The sequence below is a fragment of the Haliotis rufescens genome, unplaced genomic scaffold (assembly GCF_023055435.1).
Source record: "Haliotis rufescens isolate VD_foot unplaced genomic scaffold, xgHalRufe1.0.p SCAF_6, whole genome shotgun sequence".
NCBI classification, from domain to species: Eukaryota; Metazoa; Mollusca; class Gastropoda; order Lepetellida; family Haliotidae; genus Haliotis; species Haliotis rufescens.
The window spans coordinates 4,093,045-4,119,276 of NW_025964334.1; the positions used below are offsets into that span (position 1 = coordinate 4,093,045).

Genomic DNA, 26,232 nt, shown 5'->3' on the forward strand with positions numbered 1-26,232 from the left:
GACGTTTCTTTGCATCTCCCCTTCTTTTTTTTTTCTTTTTTAATTTTTTTTTTGCATCTCCCCTTCAGACAATTGCCCTAAGCATGAAATGGCACTACAATACTGTGTGAAGGTGCGTGCAATGGCACTACAATACTGTGTGAAGGTGCGACTGCTGACATCAAAGCCAGTGTCGACCAGGCGGCATCGAATCGGGCGTCAATGTATGCGAGCACACTACGCTTGATTGTTATTGTACTCCTTTGAATCTGAAAGTTGATTACAGACAACATTTACTTAGTTCAAGCATCCAACGGCAACTCAGTATTCGTCTAATATTATTTCAGCAAACTAACAACTGGGAAATAAATGACTGTGTCCTGGTCTGAAGAGTGAGTATATTAGAGTTTGGTCTTGTGGGAACGACTTACCCACCAGACTACCCCATGGCGTCTGAAGAATGACAAACATTATATTATTAACGTTAGTATTAGATCAAGATGGAGTTTTTCTTCAGCATATCCACAGGATTACAGTCTCAAATATTGACATGTGATATGCTATTTGCCGAACTCTCGAAAACAAGATACATTTGAATTTGAAGTTATCAATATATGATACATGGCGAGACGGTTTTTGTTGTTGTTGTTGTTGTTGTTGTTGTTGCACACGTATCAAACACAGGCACCATGCCTGGCGGGGCAGCGACTGACGACCTGCCACACTCGGCTTTAGACATCAAACACGAGGATTCTCTCACGGGTTTTCCGAACACTGTTTTGGTGGTATTTCGTTTACTTTGTTTAATTGTGACGTTATGTACCCGCGTATAAAGCAGCGCCCCGTTCTACAAACCAGTCGTAAGTGAACGACTGTCATAAGTCTGGGTTACATTATAGGAGTCGCTTTGTGAAAGGGGCTTCAGATCATACTCGCCAACGATGTTGAACCAAATCCGTGCCATGAATATGTAGGAACTGTACTTTATGAAATGTGTCATGCTTTGGGCAGTTCAAGACGACATTTGTAAAAGTAAAACTACAACTACTCTTGTAAGTAAAATTTGTTTCATCCTCTGTATCAATGCGGGACAGTAGATATGAACATTACACATTGTACTCTTTTAGGGAATCTAACGCGGGCAGTCGGCGTGACGAGCGAAAGCTTCAACCACTCCACTACCACAGCGCCCCACATCTACTGAGATAAAGCAGGGATAAATTGATGACTCTTAACAAGAACATGGTTTTACCAATAGTGATGTTGATGCGTCAACGTAAACACGACCTACACAGAAGCAAAGGTATACTAGTACTTGACCTGCACAGACGAGAAGGCCTACCTGGTCTGCACAGACGAGAAGGCCTGCATGACCTGCACAAACGAGAAGCTTCACATGATCTGCACAGACGAGAAGGCCTACATGACCTGCACAGACGAGAAGGCCTACATGACCTGCACAGACGAGAAGGCCTACATGACCTGCACAGACGAGAAGGCCTGCATGACCTGCACAGATGAGAAGGCCTACATGACCTGCACAGACAAGAAGGCCTGCATGACCTGCACAGACGAGAAGGCTAACATGACCTGTACAGACGAGAAGGCCTACATGACCTGCGCAGACGATAAGGCCTTCATGACCTGCACAGACGAGAAGGCCTACATGACCTGCACAGACGAGAAGGCCTACATGACCTGCACAGACGAGAAGGCTAACATGACCTGTACAGACGAGAAGGCCTACATGACCTGCGCAGACGAGAAGGCCTACATGATCTGTACAGACGAGAAGGCCTACATGACCTGTACAGACGAGAAGGCCTGCATGACCTGCACAGATGAGAAGGCCTACATGACCTGCACAGACGAGAAGGCCTGCATGACCTGCACAGACGAAAAGGCTAACATGACCTGTACAGACGAGAAGGCCTACATGACCTGCGCAGACGAGAAGGCCTACATGATCTGTACAGACGAGAAGGCCTACATGACCTGTACAGACGATAAGGCCTTCATGACCTGCACAGACGAGAAGGCCTACATGACCTGCACAGACGAGAAGGCCTACATGACCTGCACAGACGGGAAGGCCTACATGACCTGCACAGACGAGAAGGCCTGCATGATCTGCACAGACGAGAAGGCCTACATGACCTGCACAGACAAGAAGGCCTGCATGACCTGCACAGACGAGATGGCTAACATGACCTGTACAGACGAGAAGGCCTACATGACCTGCGCAGACGAGAAGGCCTAGATGACCTGTACAGACGAGAAGGCCTTCATGACCTGCACAGACGAGAAGGCCTACATGACCTGCACAGACGAGAAGGCCTACATGACCTGCACAGACGAGAAGGCCTACATGACCTGTACATACAAGAAGGCTTACATGACCTGTACATACAAGAAGGCTTATATGACCTGTAAAGACAAGAAGGCTTATATGACCTGTAAAGACAAGAAGGCCTACATGACCTGCACAGACAAGAAGGCCTACATGACCTGTACAGACAAGAAGGCTTATATGACCTGTACATACAAGAAGGCTTATATGACCTGTAAAGACAAGAAGGCTTATATGACCTGTAAAGACAAGAAGGCCTACATGACCTGCACAGACAAGAAGGCTTATATGACCTGTACATACAAGAAGGCTTATATGACCTGTAAAGACAAGAAGGCTTATATGACCTGTAAAGACAAGAAGGCTTATATGACCTGCACAGACAAGAAGGCCTGCATGAGCTGCACAGACAAGAAGGCGTATATGACCTGTACAGACGAAAAGGCCTACATGACCTGCACCAGACGAGAAGGCCTGTATGATCTCCACAGAGAAGAAGGCCTACATGACCTGCACCAGAGTGTTGTCCTGTCATAATTACGGAAAATTATGCACAATCGATTAAAAACGCGAGGACAATAAGCATCTTCAACTTTGACTTGGTTGTTATAACAGAAATGACCTCAGTTATTATTCAGCTCGTTTGAGTTTCTGGTCACTCACTCACACTCTTCAACATCGTCATGTCAAGTTAACCAGGCTAGAGGTGAGGGGAAATTGGGTTTAATGTCGCGTCCAAGATTATTGCTCTTCTATAGCGACGTGCATGCGCGCACGTGTGTGTGTGTGTGTGCGTGCGCGTGCGTGCGTGCGTGCGTGCGTGCGTGCGTGCTCGCATCTGCCTGCTTGTACTAGTCCGGACTAATGACTAGTTTATAGTGCTAACAGATTGAAATACCATGCCACAGTTTACTAAGAATACCTAACTCTGACACAGAAAACTGACTCCGAGCCGACAAGTGATTGTTGTAGTCCCTTAATGCCGAGCATCAGGCAGAGTAACAAGTACCCTCTTTTAACGTCACTTGGTATGACGCGGTCAACGATCGAGCCCACGACTTTCCGCTCTCAGCACACTGGGGGGACACGTGGATGGCCACATATTGCCTGGTGAAAACCTCGACAGTGAACGTCCGGGAATTAACCTTGTGGCATTGCTGCAATCCACAGGTTTGTGAAACACAAATACATCTATGATTGTAAATTCACAACGTACAAAGACCATAAACAGGAATGTGTTCTGTGGACAAAGTCTACCGCCGGTTATGCTCTGGCAAACAGATGTGTTCGCTTCAAACTATATAGGTCCGTGAAACTATCAAACTAAATATTGAAAATACCCATGTAATTGAAACAGATGCATAAACTGCCAAACCCATTCGAACTCGGATTCGTCGAATCCCCTGTTGTGTCGAACACACGGTCCGATCCCGACAAACTGTCACAACATTTATCACTATTTTAAACTGGATGTGTCGAATTCCCGGTTGTTTCGAACTCAATTTATAGACCAAATTTGTTTATTATGTTACAACTTTTACTGATAAGTCGAATTCAAACGTTTTGAAAAAAGTAATTCAGAGCAAGTTAGATTTTGTACCAAGTAAAACGGCCTGAGCCCGATGCGGCGTGAAACTTTAAATTCAGGAAACCGTTGATGGCGAGGCCAGATGGTGATAAGGTCGTGTCGGATGTCTCGAACCTAGGATAAGTCTACCTATTTCTTTAGTCCCCAGGAGTTTTGAGACAACGTGGTTCAACTATATGTCCAACAAAGGAAATGTATTCAGTGGACATGATCAAATCGTGTGTGGCGGACTGACAGGCATGCAAGTCCTCGTTGTTGACGCTACCACGCTTCTATATTGCATGTGTTCACTGTCTGTATAACGTAGATGTCCAAGTTCAAGCCATATCACTAAGTTTGATGTATTTATTTTCCATGGCAATGTACAAAATACTTTTGTAATGATTCTATGTTGCACTGAGAATACAAAACACGCAGGGAAACCAGTCTTCAGTGACAACACTCAGTGACATTTCATTCCTAGTGTTGGAACAGTCAGAGATGTGTTTGTATCACGGTAATATTAAACCGTTCGTTTATATGACAAAGATACAATAAGTCTAGGTTATCCCACACTCAAGTTATCATGTTTGAAGCAGGATCAACAGTCGTAACGTGGTGATATCATGTGTGATTAGTTACAAAGGTTGGCCTAGAGACGACATGCCACGTGATCAGGGTCATAGGTCACATATTCAAAAAGCCTTATCTAAAGCATAGTCTAATTTTTATTATGTTCACTTACAGGAGAAGAATGTCGCTATCTTGGTCCTGTATCTTTACGCCAACTTGGTTGAAATGACATTACTTTTGAAAACTCTCTGATGATCAGAGCGACCAAGATGTTTATTAACATCATTCATGTTGGGGTACTTGACAAGGAAGTATTGAAACCTGTCATTTTATGTGTTATTTAGCCTCTGCTCTTCAAGAGATAAATTTAGGCTTCAAAGGTTAAATAAAGTATTAATAAGCAAAACAAACAAGTAACTGTAGCAAGCATTAAGTTCGCATGGAAGAAACATACATGCCCGAAAACTATATATAGCTGGATGGTACAGAGAAAGGACAAGAATCAAATCGTACCTCCATAAATATCTCAATATTAAAGATAAGACAAACAATACATAACATAGGACATAGAATGCAGGACCAAGATGGCGGCTAATAGAATGCAGGACCAAGATGGCGGCTAATAGAATGCAGGACCAAGATGGCGGCTAAAAGAATGCAGAACCAAGATGGCGGCTAAAAGAATGCAAGGTCAGGATGGCTGTTACAAGAATGCAGGATGAAGTTGGCAGCTAAAAGAATGCAGGACCAAGATGGCGGCTACAAGAATGCAGGATCAAATTGGCAGCTAAAAGAATGCAGGACCAAGATGGCAATTAAACAGCGATTTCATTGACAGCATTGTTAATACAACTACTTTCAACATTATTCAAAATATTGTTATCGACGATTTAATTCTTCAAAATATTGTTATCGACAATTTAACTCACATCAAAACAAAGCAAAATTTACAAGTACTTAGTCATAATGATTATCCACAGTTTCACTTAGGATGCAGCAATCACTCACTCCCGGTAAACTGCTAACGTGAGTAAGGGTGTGAATATAGTTGAAAACCACAGTAAGCTAATACAAGTCAATGATGCAATTACGTGTATTGTGTTTTGATTTATCCAAGATGGCGGACGTTTGCGCACGAAAACGTGTAAAACGAACAACGGATATTACGAACTGACTTTTCTGCTCCCTTGTAGTTCGTTATATCCATGTTCTACTGTATTTTGTCTTAATGATTATCCACAGTTTCACTTAGAATGCAGCTGTCACTCACTCACGGAAAACGAAACTGCAAACGTGTGTAAGGGTGTGAATATGGTTGTACACCACTGCGAGCATTACTCCATCCATAAGGCGGGGGAGGGAGGGGGGACACCAGAAATGGATTTCAAACATTGGCACGAGCATTCCAGTATCAACGAGTAAATGGGTAAGTGCGGCTCTACAGTTATATCGCAGCGGGTCAGTTGTGTGGAGGATCGAACCCTCGATCAGCTGAGGTTGGCACGGCTGAAGGCAGCAACTCTACACAGCGAATTACGATGCCTGAGACAACTAGGACACTCAGGCCCTCCCAGTCTCTATGCGTGGTGCAAAGTGAGGCTGTTGGCCTCCTTCTCCAATTCGGCGTTATGACTGCTCTCCGCCTTCTCGGCATCCCCCTTGACCTGTAGGAACTTCTCCATCCGGCGGTTCTGAGCCAGCAGCTCCTTGTTCATCCCCAACAGCAACTCATGCAGCTCTTCTTGACGCTTTATGAGTTCGGGGATACATTTCTGAAAAACAACATTCCGTGGGTCAAAGGCTGCCTCAGATCGGAATACATTTCTAGAATACATGAGTCAGTGAATTTGAAGTCATGTGCATATGTAAAGAGTTGAGATTATGAAAATACTTTTAAGAACAGCGTTTTATGAATTTAATCTTGTTTAAATCCACAATAAACAAGGTGACACCCACAAAACGTTCTCCTCACAAACATTAAGTTCCCATACAAAGCATTACTGATATGATCTATGGTAGAACACGTCAACAGTTTGAGAGGAGAGATTCGACATACTGACAGAAAGATTCATAGGCACCTATAGTTGGAGAAAACACTGGAGCATATTGAAATACTTTAATTCGTTCATAAGTTAACCAATACAGAAACGTTGTCCACCATTAACTATATATATATTTACTCTCGCCAGTATAAATTTCTTCTTCTATATAAGTAATATCTTTTATTCTCAAAAGTATATCTCAGTGTATCTTTGGAGAAGGTAGTTCATCTTATTGCTTGTGGGATCACCCTATTTGATTGGATAGTCAGTCAGGTGTACTAACCAGAATAGCATTTTCATCTGTCTCCACCTGTTGATTCCACCACCAGATGGGCAGATGTTTCAACCAGTGCCAGAACCCGCGCTGTTTGACTTTATCCTTGGCCACACATTTCCTCCGCTTACGGTAACACTTCTGGCGGTGGGATTTATAGAGAACTGTCTCTACATCTAAAACCATGTCAACCTGCCAATAAATATCAACACATGCTCTTTAATAAAATGCTTAAAAAATAAAGTACGATAAAAGGACCAGGAACGCTAAAACACAGCTACTCTTAAAGATATATTTTCCTCAAAATGTTTTGCGTGATTACTTTGTTTGTGAGGAATATATATTTCTCGTGATTTACGAAAAAGGGTTTGTTGTCGAAAGGTATATCGTTTCTTCCTAGTAGTGTTTGGTAATGCCATCACTCCCAATCAAATGACATCACTTCTATTCTAATGACATCTTTTCAGGTTTGGGAAATGGCCAGTGCAGACTCAGAAAGTTCAATTCCTCTAATAACACAGTTATAACCACTTCTGGTTCATTGATTTCACTTCTTGTTGATGAAAATATGTCAAATGCAATGTAGCTTAAAACAGGAAGTACCACGCACCTAGTAACGATATTAACACGTTTCTTGGACATACAGTAAATTCTTCGCGAGGTTTTATACGACAATGACCTTGATGATGACCTTGACCCTTGACATACGATATCAATGTGTCAAAACAATTACCAATGGCTGTAAAGGACATACTTCTTAATAATGTAATACATTAACTTGTCTAGGAGTGTCAAGTTGTTATAATTAGGTGAGTTTCCGGCAGTTGTTTTACCCGACAGATCAGCATCAAAGAAGTACAACTCATACTTAACTTATTTTACTCACATGCATTGACGTCCTCTTGAATGTCGCCTCTCGAGTAATGCCTTTGATGTCATCTACTGCCAGTCCAACCTGCAAACAAGTATGATAGTGTCATTCCTTGCTGTAGTTTCAATCTGCAAACAAGTATGATAGTGTCATTCCTTGCGGTAGTTTCAATCTGCAAAAAGGTATGATATTGTCATTCCTTGCTGTAGTTTTAACATGTAAACAAGTATGATATTATCATTCCTTGCTGTAGTTTCAACCTGCAGACAAGTATGATAGTGTCATTTCTTGCTGTAGTTTTAACATGCAAACAATTATGATTGTGTCATTCCTTGCTGTAGTTTTAACCTGTAAACAAGTATGATATTGTCATTCCTTGCTGTAGTTTTAACCTGTATACAAGTATGATAGTGTCATTCCTTGCTGTAGTTTCAATCTGCAAACAAGTATGATAGTGTCATTTCTTGCTGTAGTTTTAACCTGTAAACAAGTATGATATTGTCATTCCTTGCTGTAGTTTTAACCCGCAAACAAGTACGATATTGTCATTCCTTGCTGTAGTTTTAACCTGTAAACAAATATGATATTGTCATTCCTTGCTGTAGTTTTAACCTGCAAACAAGTATGATAGTGCCATTCCTTGCTGTAGTTTCAATCTGCAAACAAATATGATAGTGTCATTCCTTGCTGTAGTTTCAATCTGCAAACAAGTATGATAGTGTCATTCCTTGCTGTATTTTTAACCTTCAAACCAGTATGATAGTGTCATTCCTTGCTGTAGTTTCAACCTGCAATCAAATATGATATATAGTGTCATTTCTTGCTGTAGATTCAATCTGCAAACACGTATGATAGTGTCATTCCTTGCTGTAGTTTCAATCTGCAAACAGATATGATAGTGTCATTTGTTGCTGTGGTTTTAACCTGCAAACAAGTATGATAGTGTCATTCCTTGCTGTAGTTTCAATCTGCAAACAAGTATGATAGTGTCATTCCTTGCTGTAGTTTCAATCTGCAAACAAGTATGATAGTGTCATTCCTTGCTGTAGTTTCAATCTGCAAACAAGAATGATAGTGTCATTCCTTGCTGTAGTTTCAATCTGCAAACAAGTATGATAGTGTCATTCCTTGCTGTATTTTTAACCTGCAAACCAGTATGATAGTGTCATTCCTTGCTGTAGTTTCAACCTGCAATCAAATATGATATATAGTGTCATTTCTTGCTGTAGATTCAATCTGCAAACACGTATGATTGTGTCATTCCTTGCTGTAGTTTCAATCTGCAAACAGATATGATAGTGTCATTTGTTGCTGTAGTTTTAACCTGCAAACAAGTATGATTGTGTCATTCCTTGCTGTAGTTTCAACCGGCAAACAAGTATGATAGTGTCATTTCTTGCTGTAGTTTCAACCTGCAAACAAGTATGATAGTGTCATTCCTTGCTGTAGTTTTAACATGTAAACAAGTATGATAGTGTCATTCCTTGCTGTAGTTTCAATCTGCAAACAAGTATGATAGTGTCATTTCTTGCTGTAGTTTAAAATACAAACACATATTCGGCTATGTCATCCAGACCAACTGTTGATGTGAGTAGGGCAATGAGATGCTGACCAAGAGTGCGTGAGTGAGTGATTGAATTGGGTTTAACGCCCCTTTTAACAGTATTCCAGTTATATCACGATGTATCAGCTTAATGTGGTAGGGAAGCCCGAAGTGATGAAGGTCTCAGATGTTTACCACCGGTATTACTAACCAAGAGGTTCATCAGTACTATACAGGCCAGTAGGATGAAGGTGGAGAACATGACAGATGTTGCTGTCGGGTAGATTAGGTTGTTGTCCTTCCCATATTCATCGCCAGTAGCGTTGACACCAGCATTGAATATGTCATTATAGTCTATTTCCCCGATGAACATTACCGATGTTCGGAGGATGGAGTTGGCAACGTCCCGAAATGGAATCTGTAACAAACACAAATATTTCGATACCCACTGTATATCGACATTTGTCAAAACGGATTACTGCAAATTGTACTATAGATTATGTACACACAATCAATGACTTAACTAGGCGTTACACTAAAAGCGATGTTACTTCACAGCAAGAAGTGAGCTCACATGACATGCAGTATGAAGACCAGCTACACATTGACTGACACAATGTGTCACAGCAAGGGGGGCGGTTGGGGGCAGAAGAACAGAAACACATATTGGCACTACCGATTACTGGTTGCAATCAGGAGTAAATAAAAAATAAGTGGCGTATGTCACAGGTGGGACGCCCAGTACCATCACTATTTGATAGTGATTCCGAAACATATGCTTATCATATAGTCGGAATTATACAGTAGTATGACTAAGGAAATTCACTTTGTTCTGATGGGAAAGTGTTTACCCATTTCTGAAATTATACATGTGTACCTGGTCTGAGAGAATAGGTAAGTACCTGGTTTTGCAACAGTGTATGGAAACCAAGCGCAAATGCTGCAAGCAGGCAGAAGAAGACCACAAACACCTTGAGAAACGTCCAACATACGAGCTGGAACATGATGACATACAAGCCTAGGGACGTGAACGCCTTGAGGTATAGCACCAGGTCAATCCAGGAGAAGAAGAGGGCGAAAGCGCCCAGAGACCACTGCCATTCCTGGAATTAATGTGTAATGTACAGGTTTGTGTGTCTCCCACCCATCTCGAAGGAAAGAGCTCTTGTGGGAATGAAGGACAAAATTAGCATTGCTGTTCCGGAACATTCAACAATAACACAATGAGGGGAATACCTGCTCTGACATCACAAGAACAACGATGAAGGGAGTTTACATGAGGTGTGTAATTGAAATAAAAAATATAGGCTACATGTATCTCTCTGAAACCTCGTTAAGCGTAGCAGTAATGAAAATAGATATAGGCTACACATATCTCTCTGAAACCGTTTCGTGCGTAGCAGTAATTAAAATAGATATAGGCTACACGTACCAATCTGAAACCTCTTTGTGCGTAGCAGTAATGAAAATAGATATAGGCTACACATACCTCTCTGAAACTTCTTTGTGCGTAGCAGTAATGAAAATAGATATAGGCTACACATACCTCTCTGAAACTTCTTTGTGCGTAGCAGTAATGAAAATAGATATAGGCTACACATACCTCTCTGAAACCTCTTTGTGCGTAGCAGTAATGAAAATAGATATAGGCTACACATACCTCTCTGAAACCGTTTCGTGCGTAACAGTAAGTGAAATATATATATATATATATATATATATATATATATATACAGGCTGCACATACCTCTCTGAATCCGGTATATGCGTAGCAAAGGTTGAAATCGAGAAGGAAAAGGAAGGAAAGGATGAAGACAACCCACTCAACATAATTCTCCAGGCTGGTGAAGTAGGCGGATCTTGAGGTGTAAATCTGGAGGATCTGTAGTTGCAAAACAACCCGTTATGATCAATCGATGAATCTCTAACACAATACTGTTAATGTGAAAGTATCCCTGTTAAACTAACAACAATACTGTCATTGGGAAAGTATCTCTGTTAAACTAACAACAATACTGTCAATGTGAAAGTATCTCTGATAATCTAAGAATACTGTCAAGGTGAAAGCTTCTCTGTTAAACTAACAACAATACTGTCAATGTGAAAGTATCTCTGTTAAAACAAGTGCAAAAGTGAGCGTGGCTCACTAATATCCCCGACCCGCCTAGTGTGTCAGTAGTTACAAATTAAATAGCTGGGATAGGGTTAGGGTTTGAAAGATTTATAAAAAAATGGAAAATTAATAAAAACAATTTTTTTCTTTTGACTGCACCCCTCCATATGACGGGTTATATGTACTAAGTTTGAGATGAATCCACTAAATAGTTTAAGAGAAATCGCGAGGACAAAGTTTTCGGACGGACGGACGGACGGAACCTTGGTATAACTATTTACCCCCGACATTTTGTTGGCGGTATAATAGCAACAATGCTGTCAATGTGAAAGTATCTCTGGGAAAGTAACCACAACACTGTCAATGTGGAAGTATCTCTGTTAAACTAACAACAATGCTGTCAACGTGAAAGTATCTCTGTTGAACGAACAATAATACTGTCAATGTGAAAATATCTCTGTTCAACTAACAACAATACTGTCACTGTCAAAGTATCTCTGTTAAACTAACAACAATACTGTCAATGTGAAAGTATCTGTGTTAAACTAACAACAATACTGTCAATATGAAAGTATCTCTGTTAAGCTAACAACAATACTGTCAATGTAAAAGTGTCTCTGTTAAACTTACAACAATACTGTCAATGTGAAAGTATCTGTTAAATTAACAACAATACTGTCAATGTGAAAGTATCTCTGTTAAACTGACAACAATGCTGTCAATGTGAAAGTATCTGTGTTAAACTAACAACAATACTGTCAATATGAAAATGTCTCTGTTAAACTAATAACAATACTGTCAATGTGAAAGTGTCTCTGTTAAACTAAGATCAACATTGTAAATGCGAAAGTATCTCTGTTAAACTAACAACAATGCTGTCAATGTGAAAGTATCTGTGTTAAACTAACAACAATACTGTCAATATGAAAATGTCTCTGTTAAACTAATAACAATACTGTCAATATGAAAGTATCTCTGTTAAACTTACAACAATACTGTCAATGTGAAAGTATCTGTTAAATTAACAACAATACTGTCAATGTGAAAGTATCTCTGTTAAACTGACAACAATGCTGTCAATGTGAAAGTATCTCTGATAAACTAAGAATACTGTCAATGTGAAAGTATCTCTGTTAAACTAACAACAATACTGCCAGTGTGAAAGTATCTGTTAAACTAACAGCAATACTGCCAATGTGAAAGTATCTCTGTCAAACTAACAACAATACTGTTAATGTGAAGGTAGCTATTCTGAACTAACAATACTGTAGACAATGGGGCAAGGGGTTGAAGCGTTCGAAAGACATTCCTATGCCTCGGCTATGACTCCCAACACGGGTACAGTGACGTTATTAATGGATGTGACTGATAAGCTAACAATTGTTTGTTAAAACAATCATAGTACCAACTCTAAACGAAGCACTGTCTTGTTGGTAGCTTTGTATTGGTAATGGATTGAAAACAATACAGAGGAACATAGTAAACATTATGTCTATTGTAACAATTTTGGGATAACACTTTCTTTGTAAAGTACATATTCTTGAACTATTTGGGTTGAGTCCCGTCAGGGATTCGAACCCACACTGACAGAGTGAGGCACCTTATCGCCAGCACACGAAGTCTCAACCAAAAGGTACAAGAATCTGTACTTTACAAAGGAAGTATTATCCCAAATATAACATTTGTTACATTTGACCACTTTCCAAATGGCATTGTGTGTTCATTATGTCTCGTGTTATAGTGCGCTACGAAGCGTATGATACAGTTGCACTGCTGATTGTCTTGTACAATGTCGACTGGTATTGCACGTGGAGCTTACTTCAAAGATAACGCCGATCACCATCAGGGCGTACATGATGCCCTTCTCTGCAACCAGCCAGTCACTGAGGTCTGTCTGGTCGATTACCGATCTACACGAGTCGCTTCGTACACTCTCAATCTCATAGGAAAGACTGCAAGGGAAAGGCAGTGGGTATGTCAGTGAAAGCAGATGATACAATAATCATGACAGATCGAACAGATGGACTCAAACACTAGCGCTTGAATTTATTGTACACTTAAAATACAACTTACTCCAAATATTTTAAAATATGTGCGTGTAGCATTTATGATGTCATTATGTACATTATCCTTCCACGCATGTAAGTTTCGGTTGTATCAATGTGAGGTTTTTAAGATTTAAGCGAGGCATCCAAACTGATGGTCATTAAACCACTTATATATATGTACTAGCAAATGTGTGTCTTTCATGTAAGATTTCATCCGCAATGTCTGAAAGTCAAGGTTACAAAACCGGCGAAAACACTCTATGTCAGTTTTAGTCAATGAAGTAGACAGTGCCTTACTATTCATGCGGTGGCTTGCTCATCAGGACGACTCTCGAGAGAAGGAGGAGGAAGAAGGTGTGAAAGAGAGCCGTCGCCAGGTAGTAGTACAACCCGAACTGCCACCACATCGTCGTGATCAGATTCCTCACCAACGGATGCTGCAGCAGCTCGTCTCGGCCATATTTCACCTGCGAACATTGAGTACAGGAGGGCTGCTTGTAGGGGCCCACATACCAATGTCAGTGTCAGGTGTGGCAGATAATTATGTAGCGTCCCGCCATGACACAATAATGCCTCTCCTGTCTCATGTAACATTCTGCCATGACAATTATACCTCTCCTCCCTTATGTAACATCATGCCATGATAGACAATCATACCTCTCCTGTCTCATGTAACATTCTGCCATGAAAATGATACCTCTCGTGTCTCATGTAACATCATGCCGTGACTGACTATTATTACTCTACTGTCTCATGTAACATTCTGCCATGACAGACAATAATGCCTCTCCTCTCTCATGTAACATTCTGCCATGACAGACAATAATGCCTCTCCTGTCTCATGTAACATTCTGTCATGACAGACAATAATGCCTCTCCTGTCTCATGTAACATTCTGCAATGACACACAATTACACATCTCCTGTCTCATGTAACATTCTGCCATGACAGACAATTACACCTCTCCTGCCTCATGTAACATTCTGCCATGACACACAATTATACCTCTCCTGTCTCATGAAACATTCTGCCATGACAGAAAGTTATACCTCTCCTGTATCATGTAACATTCTGTCATGACAGACAATAATGCCTCTTCTGTCTCATGTAACATTCTGCCATGAGAGACAATAATGCCTCTCCTGTCTCATGTAACATTCTGCCTTGACATACAATTATACCTCTCCTGTCTCATGAAACATTCTGCCATGACTGAAAATTATACCTCTCCTGTCTCATGTAACATTCTGTCATGACAGACAATAATGCCTCTCCTGTCTCATGTAACATTCTGCAATGACAAACAATTATACCTCTCCTGTCTCATGTAACATTCTGTCATGACAGACAATAACGCCTCTCCTGTCTCATGTAACATTCTGCCATGAGAGACAATAATGCCTCTCCTGTCTCATGTAACATTCTGCCTTGACATACAATTATACCTCTCCTGTCTCATGAAACATATTGCCATGACTGAAAATTATACCTCTCCTGTCTCATGTAACATTCTGTCATGACAGACAATAATGCCTCTCCTGTCTCATGTAACATTCTGTCATGACAGACAATTATACCTCTCCTGTCTCATGTAACATTCTGCCATGACTGAAAATTATACCTCTCCTGTCTCATGTAACATTCTGTCATGACAGACAATAATGCCTCTCCTGCCTCATGTTACATTCTGCCATGACAGACAGTTATACCTCTCCTGTCTCATGTAACATTCTGCCATGACAGACAATTATACCTCTCCTGTCTCATGTAACATTCAGCCACGACAGACAATTATACCTCTCCTGTCTCATGTAACATTCAGCCATGACAGACAATTATACCTCTCCTGTCTCATGTAACATTCAGCCACGACAGACTGTTATACCTCTCCTGTCTCATGTAACATTCTGCCATGACAGACAATTATACCTCTCCTGTCTCATGAAACATTCTGTCATGACACACAATAATGCCTCTCCTGTCTCATGTAACATTCTGCCATGACACACAATAATGCCACTCCTGCCTCATGTAACATTCTGCCATGACAGACAGTTATACCTCTCCTGCCTCATGTAACATTCTGCCATGACAGACAATTATACCTCTCCTGCCTCATGTTACATTCTGCCATGACAGACAGTTATACCTCTCCTGCCTCATGTAACATTCTGCCATGACAGACAATTATACCTCTCCTGTCTCATGTAACATTCTGCCACGGAAGACAATAATGCCTCTCCTGTCTCAGGTAACATTCTGCCATGACAGAAAGTTATACCTCTCCTGTATCATGTAAGATTCTGTCATGACAGACAATAATGCCTCTCCTGTCTCATGTAACATTCTGCCATGAGAGACAATTTTCCTCTCCTGTCTCATGTAACATCATGTCATGTCAGACAATAATGCCTCTTCTGTCTCATGTAACATTCTGCCATGAGAGACAATAATGTCTCTCATGTCTCATGTAACATTCTGCCTTGACAGACAATTATACCTCTCCTGTCTCATGAAACATTCTGCCATGACTGAAAATTATACCTCTCCTGTCTCATGTAACATTCTGTCATGACAGACAATAATGCCTCTCCTGCCTCATGTAACATTCTGCCATGAGAGACAATTATACCTCTCCTGTCTCATGTAACATTCTGCCATGACACACAATAATGCCTCTCCTGCCTCATGTTACATTCTGCCATGACAGACAGTTATACCTCTCCTGTCTCATGTAACATTCTACCATGACAGACAATTATACCTCTCCTGTCTCATGTAACATATTGCCACGAAAAACAATAATGCCTCTCCTGTCTCATGTAACATTCTGCCATGACAGACAATTATACCTCTCCTGTCTCATGAAACATTCTGCCATGACAGAAAACTATACCTCTCCTGTCTCATGTAACATTCTGTCATGACAGACAATAATGCCTCTCCTGTCTTATGTAACATTCTGCCATGAGAGACAATTATACCTCTCCTGTCTCATGTAACATTCTGCCATGACACACAATAATGCCTCTCCTGCCTCATGTAACATTCTGCCATTACAGACAGTTATACCTCTCCTGTCTCATGTAACATTCTGCCATGAAAGATAATTATACCTCTCCTGTCTCATGTAACATTCTGCCATGAGAGACAATTATACCTCTCCTGTCTCATGTAACATTCTGCCATGACACACAATAATGCCTCTCCTGTCTCATGTAACATTCTGCTTTGACACACAATTATACCTCTCCTGTCTCATGAAACATTCTGCCATGACAAACAATAATGCCTCTCCTGTCTCATGTAACATTGTGCCATGAGAGACAATAATGCCTCTCCTGTCTCATGTAACATTCTGCCATGACAGACAATTATACCTCTCCCGTCTCATGTAACATCATGTCATGGCAGAAAATAATGCCTCTCCTGTCTCATCTAACATTCTGCCATGACAGACAAATATACCTCTCCTGCCTCATGTAACATTCTGCCATGACAATTATACCTCTTCTCCAGTATGTAACATCATGTCATGACAGACAATAATGCCTCTCCTGTCTCATGTAACATTCTGCCTTTTCACACAATTATACCTCTCCTGTCTCATGAAACATTCTGCCATGACAGACAATAATGCCTCTCCTGTCTCATGTAACATTCTGTCATGACAGACAATTATACCTCTCCTGCCTCATGTAACATTCTGCCATGACAGACAATTATACCTCTCCTGTCTCATGTTACATTCCGCCATGGCAGACAATTATACCTCTCCTGTCTCATGTAACATTCTGTTATGAAAGACAATTATTCCTTTCCTGAATCATGAAACATTCTGTCATGACAGACAATAATGCCTCTCCTGTCTCATGTAACATTCTGCAATGACACAAAATTACACATCTCCTGTCTCATGTAACATTCTGCCATGACAGACAATTATACCTCTCCTGCCTCATGTAACTTTTTGCCATGACACACAATAATGCCTCTCCTGTCTCATGTAACATTGTGCCATGAGAGACAATAATGCCTCTCCTGTCTCATGTAACATTCTGCCATGACAGACAATTATACCTCTCCCGTCTTATGTAACATCATGTCATGGCAGAAAATAATGCCTCTCCTGTCTCATCTAACATTCTGCCATGACAGACAAATATACCTCTCCTGCCTCATGTAACATTCTGCCATGACAATTATACCTCTTCTCCAGTATGTAACATCATGTCATGACAGACAATAATGCCTCTCCTGTCTCATGTAACATTCTGCCTTTTCACACAATTACACATCTCCTGTCTCATGTAACATTCTGCCATGACAGACAATTACACCTCTCCTGCCTCATGTAACATTCTGCCATGACACACAATAATGCCTCTCCTGTCTCATGTATCATTCTGCCTTGACAAACAATTATACCTCTCCTGTCTCATGTGACATTCTGCCATGACAGACAATTATACGTCTCCTGCCTCATGTAACATTCTGCCATGACAGACAATTATACCTCTCCTGCCTCACGTAACATTCTGCCAAATGAGAGAGAGTTATACCTCTCCTGCCTAATGTAACATCATGCCATGGCAGACAATTATACCTCTCCTGCCTCATGTAACATTCTGCTATGACAGACAATTATATCTCTCATCCATTATGTAACATTCTGCCATGAAAGACAATTAATCCTTTCCTACCTGGTTTAACAATCTGTCATGACACACAATAATGCCTCTCCTGTCTCATGTAACATTCTGCCATGACAGTTATACCTCTCCTCCCTTATGTAACATCCTGCCATGACAGACAATTATACCTCTCCTGCCTCATGTAACATTCTGCAATGACAGACAATTATACCTCTTCTCCATTATGTAACATTCTGTCATGAAAGACAATTATTCCTTTCCTGAATCATGAAACATTCTGTCATCACACACAATAATGCCTCTCCTGTCTCATGTAACATTCTGCAATGACACACAATTACACATCTCCTGTCTCATGTAACATTCTGCCATGACACACAATAATGCCTCTCCTGTCTCATGAAACATTCTGTCATGACAGACAATAATGCCTCTCCTGTCTCATGTAACATTCTGCAATGACACACAATTACACATCTCCTGTCTCATGTAACATTCTGCCATGACACACAATAATGCCTCTCCTGTCTCATGTAACATCATGTTATGGCAGACAATAATGCCTCTCCTGTCTCATGTAACATCATGTTATGGCAGACAATAATGCCTCTCCTGTCTCATGTAACAGCATGTTATGGCAGACAATAATGCCTCTCCTGTCTCATGTAACATTCTGTCATGAGAGACAATAATGCCTCTCCTGCCTCATGTAACATTCTGCAATGACACAAAATAATGCCTCTCCTGTCTCATGTAAAATTCTTCCATGACACACAATTATACCACTCCTGTCTCATGTAACATTCTGCCATGACAGACAATTATACCTTTCCTGTCTCATGTAACATTCAGTCATGACAGACAATTATGCCTCTCCTGTCTCATGTAACATTCTGCCATGACAGACAATAATGCCTCTCCTGCCTCATGTTACATTCTGCCATGACAGACAGTTATACCTCTCCTGTCTCATGTAACATTCTGCCATGACAGACAATAATGCCTCTCCTGCCTCATGTTACATTCAGTCATGACAGACAATTATGCCTCTCCTGTCTCATGTAACATTCTGCCATGACAGACAATAATGCCTCTCCTGTCTTATGTAACATTCTGCCATGAGAGACAATTATACCTCTCCTGTCTCATGTAACATTCTGTCATGACACACAATAATGCCTCTCCTTCCTCATGTAACATTCTGCCATAAGAGACAATTGTGCCTCTCTTGTCTCATGTAACATTCTGCCATGACTAACAATTATTACTCTCCTGTCTCATGTAATATTCTGCTTCCATTAGAATGCCACGTCTCCTCCATTGTGTAACATCATGCCATGACAGACAATTATACCTCTCCTGTCTCATGTAACATTCTGCCATGACAATTATACCTCTCCTCCCTTATGTAACAGCATGCCATGAGAGACAATAATGCCTCTCCTGTCTCATGTAACATTCTGCCATGACACACACTAATGCCTCTCCTGTCTTATGTAACATTCTGCCATGACAGACAATAATGCCTCTCCTGTCTTATGTAACATTCTGTCATGACAAACAAAAATGCCTCTCCTGTCTCATGTAACATTCTGCCATGGCAGACAATTATACCTCTCCTCCATTATGTAACATCATGTCATGACAGAAAATAATACCTCTCCTTCCCTTTGTAACATCCTCGAGTTGTAACAGAGAAGAACTCCATAGTAAACCAGCACATCCCTCCTCCTGTGTGCATATTCAGCTACTGGACATGAGTAGGGTTGGCACTCTTATAGTGATGGTGCAAAGAGTGGTGTGTACGACCAGCTGTAGGACAATATAACATAAAACTACGGCATTACCATGATCTTGAGGGGGTGGTTCTTCTTGATGGTGCGAGCTTTCTTTGTATAAGGGGTCAGATCTTTGTTTTTTTTCTTTTTTTGTTTTTCCTTGGACATTTTGCCATCGCTGTCTTTTGGATTATCTGAATCAAAAACCAGTACGTGAAGAATGTCAACCCTCGGGATAGCGTTCAGTTTGTCAATATAATACACATTATATAATCAAAAGATGTTTCCTTGTGATTGACAATGACATATATTACAGCTCGTTTATCTGCATCTCTTGGCATGTACATTTTTAAAAGTAATTAAATCTTCCAGAATCTACATTTGTATCACAGGACATTCATTCCTGCATGATATTTCGATTCTTGGACAGTAGATCATTTTTGTTTAAATCCCATGTTTATACAGTTATCAGAAATAATTCATTTGTCATCACTGAGACATAAGCCAAGAAATAATCACGGGGAAACTAGACCCAAATTATGTTTAAAGGTTCAGTGTATGTATATATGCAAGTTGTGCTCGTTGAAAGCGTGACGTCTAATCGTGTTGGCAGAGGACAATGGACACATGTGCTGTGTGTGTGAACATTGTGTGGTGGCCATGCCGAATATTTGGCTTCTTTCTTCATTTCACCATAATGAAATGAGTTTAGTTTACAAAGACTTTCTGAATGTTACAATGCAACATCGCACAACTTTGGAGTGATTGTATTTGCATGGTACTGAGACATTTATTTGGCTTCCGTAGCTACATAGAAAAACTGGAAATGGGATAATTAAAAGAGTGGTGGTTGTTTGGCAAAACGGAATACCTGTAGAAATCCAGGACTCGTACAGATCATCAATAAACTGATAGTCAGACAGGGGCTGCTTGGACGTCGATGTGGAGTCGATACATTTGTCCAGAACCTCATAGGCAACATCTACAAACACAAATAATGAGAGACGACGTCATTATACAGCGTGCACGTTGTAATAGCTAGACGGTCATAAGAGCAAGGACAAAAACCTAACCATGCAACTCCTCCAATGAATCCCGGGACTAGGGGGAGATAATCCCAGAACAGTCACTGTGCTCGCATCTGTCTCGGGAGCCTCGAGACAAGCATAAGATAATTATTTGTCATGGGATCACCACGACAAACATTATATATCTCTCAAAGAATATGTGCACCTCTGTTTCTGAATCCTAACCATGAGAATTTTAACATAATAATTTTGCTCCAAGATTCTGACTGGTCAATCAGAGGCTATTAATTCACAATAAACTCCTCTGATTGAAACAGCTGGTTTGACGGTCGCCTCACCGCGGAAGCTAGTATTCACAGAATAGTGCCTTTATTCAGTCATTGTCGGTAGGTATATTTAAATAATTATATATAATACAGGTTACAAAACGCAAAGTTGCGGTTACAACAATATTCAAAGGATGTGTGGCAATACATTTCGTACAGAAAACACAATAGAAATCTACAAAGAGAATGTATTTTAAGTTTTTGGGACTACAGAGAGCTTAGAATTTGGCGTTTTTCTATATACGACCGTGACGTCATATCTTTTGCGTCACAACGAGCGATATGACATCAAAATGGTGACCTGCGGTGTAGAACGAAAACTTTGCAAAGCTTGCTAAGATTTCTTAGGGATGCCTACCTCATATATGTTAGCTTACCAAGTTGTCGTGCTTATATGCTTTCAATGCCTGGCATATGTTCGAGTAAAAAATTACGGTGTACACAAACTGTTTGACAGCGCCATATTTTGTTTACATGCTGTTGTCGGTGATTCCGTAATTCAGATCGACAGCCCACTCAAAACACTGGACTCAACCAATGCTGCTTCACTCAGTATATTTGCTAACACCAACGAGTTCGCGTTTTATTCATGGTAGTCATGGTAGAATGGCGATAAACATACTGTGCTGCGCGTTCGGTTCCAAATTCTATTTACCGCGGTTAAATCTACAAGTAACATAGCTCTACATTGAAAACACATTTTGTATCTCCTTAATATATCCCGGTACTCCACGACAAACAGGGTGGCCAAGTCGTCTAGGGCGCCGCGATTCGCTGTGCAGAGTTGCGTCCCTTGGGCACGCCAGAAACCTATGATTGTGGGTTCGAATTCCGGTTCGCCCCGATTATGTTTCAAGGTTTGTCAGCACCATACCCCTGCTCGTGGGTTTCACCGAAGTGGTAAACGTCTGAGACCTGCATCACTCCGGGCTTTCCTCCCACATTAAGCTGACACGCCGCGATATAACTGTAATACTGTTAAAAGCGGCGTTAAACCAAACTCACTTACTCACTCACTCCACGACAAACATTCCTTTTTTATTATTTTTTTTCCGGTTTTGTCGAACCTCGGATAACTCGAAGTATTTACGTTAGTCCCCTTACTTCGACATAAAGGTGTTTGACTATGTTCAACGATGTCAAGAGTACAATGTTCTTTTTCGTCGACGTACTCCGACGTAGGTTATGTGGTCAGGATTCGCAAATCATGCGACTGCATGCATCAAAAGATGTAATCAGATACCTGGCATTTTTTTTATGAGTCGACGCATGGGTGTGTCAACTCTGTTCTTGGACTTTTTAACACACGCGCAAGACAACTCGCAGGTGCAGCTACCCTTTGATGCTTTAACGCTGTTTTTAAGAGCATCTTTCCATTGGGTGGACCGGATGATGTGGCGAGCGACGTCTCTAGAAACATAAACATAATTTTAACACCAACAAGCACAGAAGACTCAAATCTCTTACCACAGAAGCTGCCATAGCCCTGTTCCACAAAATTTTATCAAGAAACTGTCGGAAACTGAACAGTTTTCATTATTGGCGCCAGAAACAAAAGTGACCTACGGAAGGACGGCGCGACAAAATCCATGATTCATATATCCCCCTCTCCCTTCGAGGCGGGGCATAATGATGCAGATTAACAGGATTATGCTGGATTAATATAGATTATTACATGAGTGTGTGTTACTAATTTTGCAACACTAATGTCAGAATTGACGGAAGAAATACATCGCTCCTGACACGAATGTAATAATCTCTCTATTATCAACACTTCATGATGTCACTGAAGTGTCGCGATATTATCTTCTGTAGTTCAAATCGTATCCTGAAGCTGAGATGGTTAACATTACGTCAACAATGATACTATTTGGCGTCATTTACATTGTGACGTCATTGCACATGACGTCAACAGGGGTTTCTACATCACAATGCAAAAGAGGACGTGAATTTATGTGATTCGTCGTAACTACCTTACTTGAACAAGATGGATAATACAAAGGTGTGTGTGTGAGGTTGTATTTTGAGCGCTTCTCGATCCCGTGTCCTTAATCTTTTTAACGATAACGCCCATGTTGGATGCATTCAGTTTACCTGTGTTTATTGTCCACAGCAAGGTCAAGGCAATTCAGTCCTCTTTCGTCCTTAACATTGACGTCGCCATCGTTCTCTAACAGCAGTTTGACCACTCGAAGGTGTCCATTTTTGCACGCCAAGTTCAGAGGGCTGGTCTGACAACAAAACAAATTACCGTCACTAGACGTCAGCATTGGGTATTACTGCAGCCCGTGGGGAGTACGGGTTAGATCAGCGAGTCGGGTGGTCGGGTGGTCGGGTGGTCAGGCATTGTGGCTTGGTCTGTGGCGTGCCTTCGTACCCGAAAGCGTGGTTCGTTGTTTATAATATCAATCACTGGATTGTCTGGTCCAGACTCGATAATTTACAGGCCCACGTAAAAGATCAGGATTATTGCCGAGTGCGGCGTTATACAAAAAGATCACACATAGTACACAGTATACCACACAGGGACAGTCTCCGTGGTGTAGATGATAGAGCGTCTGCCTCGAGAGCGGGAGGTCGGTGGTTCGATCCCCGGCCGTGTCATGGGCTGCGACATTAAGGGTCTAAAACTCGGCTCGGAGTATACTGTGTCTGAAGCATGGTATGCTAGTGGGCTGGCTGTGTAAAACTGGCATTCGTGCCCCGTCCAGCGAGGCGAGGTTAAATGGGGTTTAAATCGTGTTCAAGATTACACATAGATATAGTGCCAGCCCACTGAGATACCATGCCGCAGGTTAACATGAATATCCCAATCAGGCACTGTAAACCGACTCCGAGCCGACCAGTCCTTGTTTTATTCCCTTAATGCCGAGCGCCAGGCAGGGTAACAACATGTATGACGCGGTATCTCTTGATCTTGGTATGACCCGGCCGGAGATCAACCCCCGACATTACGCTCTTTGAGCAGACCCTCTATCACCAGACAACGGTCCAATTAATGTCTGCTACTGGGGGATCAGATGTCTGACTTGGCTGTTTGCGTGTCATCGTACTTAGCCAAAGCGGATAGTTGATGATAAATCAATCACTGGATTGTCTGATCAAAGCTCGATTATTTACAGACCGTCGGGAAACAGCTCGAGTGTCACTGATTGTCAAGTGACACAACACTGATTGACTCACTTTATGATGTAGATCTTCCTTGGCGTGGGAGTCGAACCGAATCAATATGTTACAGGTCTCTTCACACCCGCTAGAGGCGGCCAAGTCCAATACGTTGTGGCCTGATGCATTCCTGAAAACAGTCAAACCTAGTAGTATAGGTAATAGGGGTTCTGGACCACTTCCACTGGAGCCGGATTTATATACCTATACTGCTACTACAGGTGGCATTTTTTATGCCAAAATGATTATGCGATTCTATGATAGTCATGAGATTAAGTTAAATTGGGTCTAGCTCACCAATACCTGGGGCCAATCATTGCTTCTATTAGTATAAAAATGATGATGCGATTCAACGAAAGTCGTTTTAAAAGAAATATCAATATTAATTAATAATGAATAAAATTTACTATAGCCCACGAGGATATTGGAAAGGTATAGGAGCAATAAAAAAATTAGCCACCGCGGCTAAGGTATCTAAAGATGTGGCCAAGGATTGGTTAAAGAAACAAGCGATGTGGCAAATATACTTACCAGCACCGCGTTATATACCGAGGAAAAAAATTGATATTTTTACAACGAATGAAGTTCATCAGGCTGACCTCTTGTTTCTTCCCCACGATAAGGTAAAACGCAAAACGTATAAATATGCTTTAACAGTAGTGGATGTGGCTAGTCGATACAAAGAGGCTGAGCCATTAACCTCGAAAGAATCAACAGAAGTAGCTAATGCACTGAGCCGCATATATAAATGCGGACCACTAAAATGGCCTAAGCTATTTCAAGTAGATCCCCATCGCGAATTTATAGGATCGGTAACTAAACTGTTAACAAAGTACAATGTCAAAATCAGGCGTGGTGAAAGAGAGGCCCACCGCAGCCAAGCTATCGTCGAAAGATTTAACCGGACATTAGCGGAACGTTTGTTTGGCTATCAGTATGGGATCGAAATGAAATCGGAACTATTGAGATCAACCGAATGGGTGACACGATTATCAGGCTTTGTATCAGCGCTGAATAATGAAGTAACGAGATTAATCGGGAAGTAACCATCGGATGCGATTAAAATGAAATCCATGACTTCTGAATCTTCAGCACCGAGGAGAGGCAAAGAACGAAAACTTCCGGATAGAGTAAGGGTAAGATATTTATACCAGCCTGGTGAACTCGAAGGAGGACTACGTCACGCAACCAATCCCATATGGTCCCTTAAGACGTATAACATTAGTAGATTGTTTACGAAAGAAGGAGAGCCTATTCTTTATTATCTTCAAGATGGACCGGGTAGGGCATTTGTACGAGAAGAGTAGTTCATAGTTCCCGACGGTACGGTATTACCACCATAACCATAAGCATAGGTAGTTACACCATCATTATCAATCCATCTCTTTGTATCTAAGGGGGATAATGATGTCTTGTTCATTCTTTATCCATATATCCTATGATCGTAACTTCTTAAGGAGTTCATCTCGTGTTTGAACTTTCTACCGTTGAAAAATGATTCTTTATACTGTTCGTGTTTGATATGCTTTTTTACAACATACTTCTTAACGCCCTTAGCTTTTCTTATCTCCCCATTATCGGACTTCTTTATAGAATACACCTTAGGTCTTAATCCGACATACTCCGCTGTAGGGGTCCCAGCACATTCATCCTTCATCTTACCTAACACCTTTTTATTTACTACGCTGTGCAGTGGATTATCTTTTGGGTAATCGCTCGTGTCGTACATATCTATTTTTTCTGCCATATCTTTATACACATCCTCAGTTTGTATTTCCATCAACAAAGTATCTGTGTCAGTATATAACACCTCGCATCTATCGCCGTATTGCTTCTTAAGTTCGTTGTAATAAAAGTCATACATTAAGTGTTTTGACAAGTCGAGAATACTCATACTGACGTACACCGGTCTGTTGAATT

General features: G+C 41.1%; 2 protein-coding genes across 4 annotated transcripts in view; one reads left to right on the forward strand and one right to left on the reverse strand.

Annotated features, from left to right (window-relative positions):
- The first annotated feature begins 1,348 nt into the window (after positions 1-1,348).
- On the forward strand, positions 1,349-2,239 carry LOC125374673 (paternally-expressed gene 3 protein-like). The gene has a single exon (XM_048385881.1). It carries the CDS (start codon positions 1,349-1,351, stop codon positions 2,237-2,239), a length of 891 nt encoding a protein of 296 aa, XP_048241838.1.
- A 2,010-nt stretch (positions 2,240-4,249) lies between these two features.
- Positions 4,250-26,232, reverse strand: part of LOC124113499 (transient receptor potential cation channel subfamily A member 1 homolog) — a 62,329-nt gene continuing 40,346 nt past the window's right edge. For all 3 annotated transcript variants that reach the window (XM_048385999.1, XM_048386000.1, XM_048385998.1), the window contains 13 exons: positions 24,331-24,442; positions 23,242-23,378; positions 22,391-22,557; positions 20,665-20,775; positions 19,863-19,987; positions 13,658-13,827; positions 13,132-13,264; positions 10,947-11,081; positions 10,102-10,302; positions 9,411-9,617; positions 7,672-7,740; positions 6,795-6,977; positions 4,250-6,241 (listed from right to left, as the gene is read on the reverse strand). In XM_048385999.1, coding sequence (XP_048241956.1) covers positions 6,047-6,241; positions 6,795-6,977; positions 7,672-7,740; positions 9,411-9,617; positions 10,102-10,302; positions 10,947-11,081; positions 13,132-13,264; positions 13,658-13,827; positions 19,863-19,987; positions 20,665-20,775; positions 22,391-22,557; positions 23,242-23,378; positions 24,331-24,442 — 1,945 coding nt within the window. In that variant the 3' untranslated portion in view covers positions 4,250-6,046. The remainder of the gene's footprint in view (positions 6,242-6,794; positions 6,978-7,671; positions 7,741-9,410; positions 9,618-10,101; positions 10,303-10,946; positions 11,082-13,131; positions 13,265-13,657; positions 13,828-19,862; positions 19,988-20,664; positions 20,776-22,390; positions 22,558-23,241; positions 23,379-24,330; positions 24,443-26,232) is intronic.

Bases quoted from the DNA above. Each gene is read 5' to 3' on its own strand.
- LOC125374673 (XM_048385881.1), top strand. From the start codon at position 1,349: ATGACCTGCACAAACGAGAAGCTTCACATGATCTGCACAGACGAGAAG.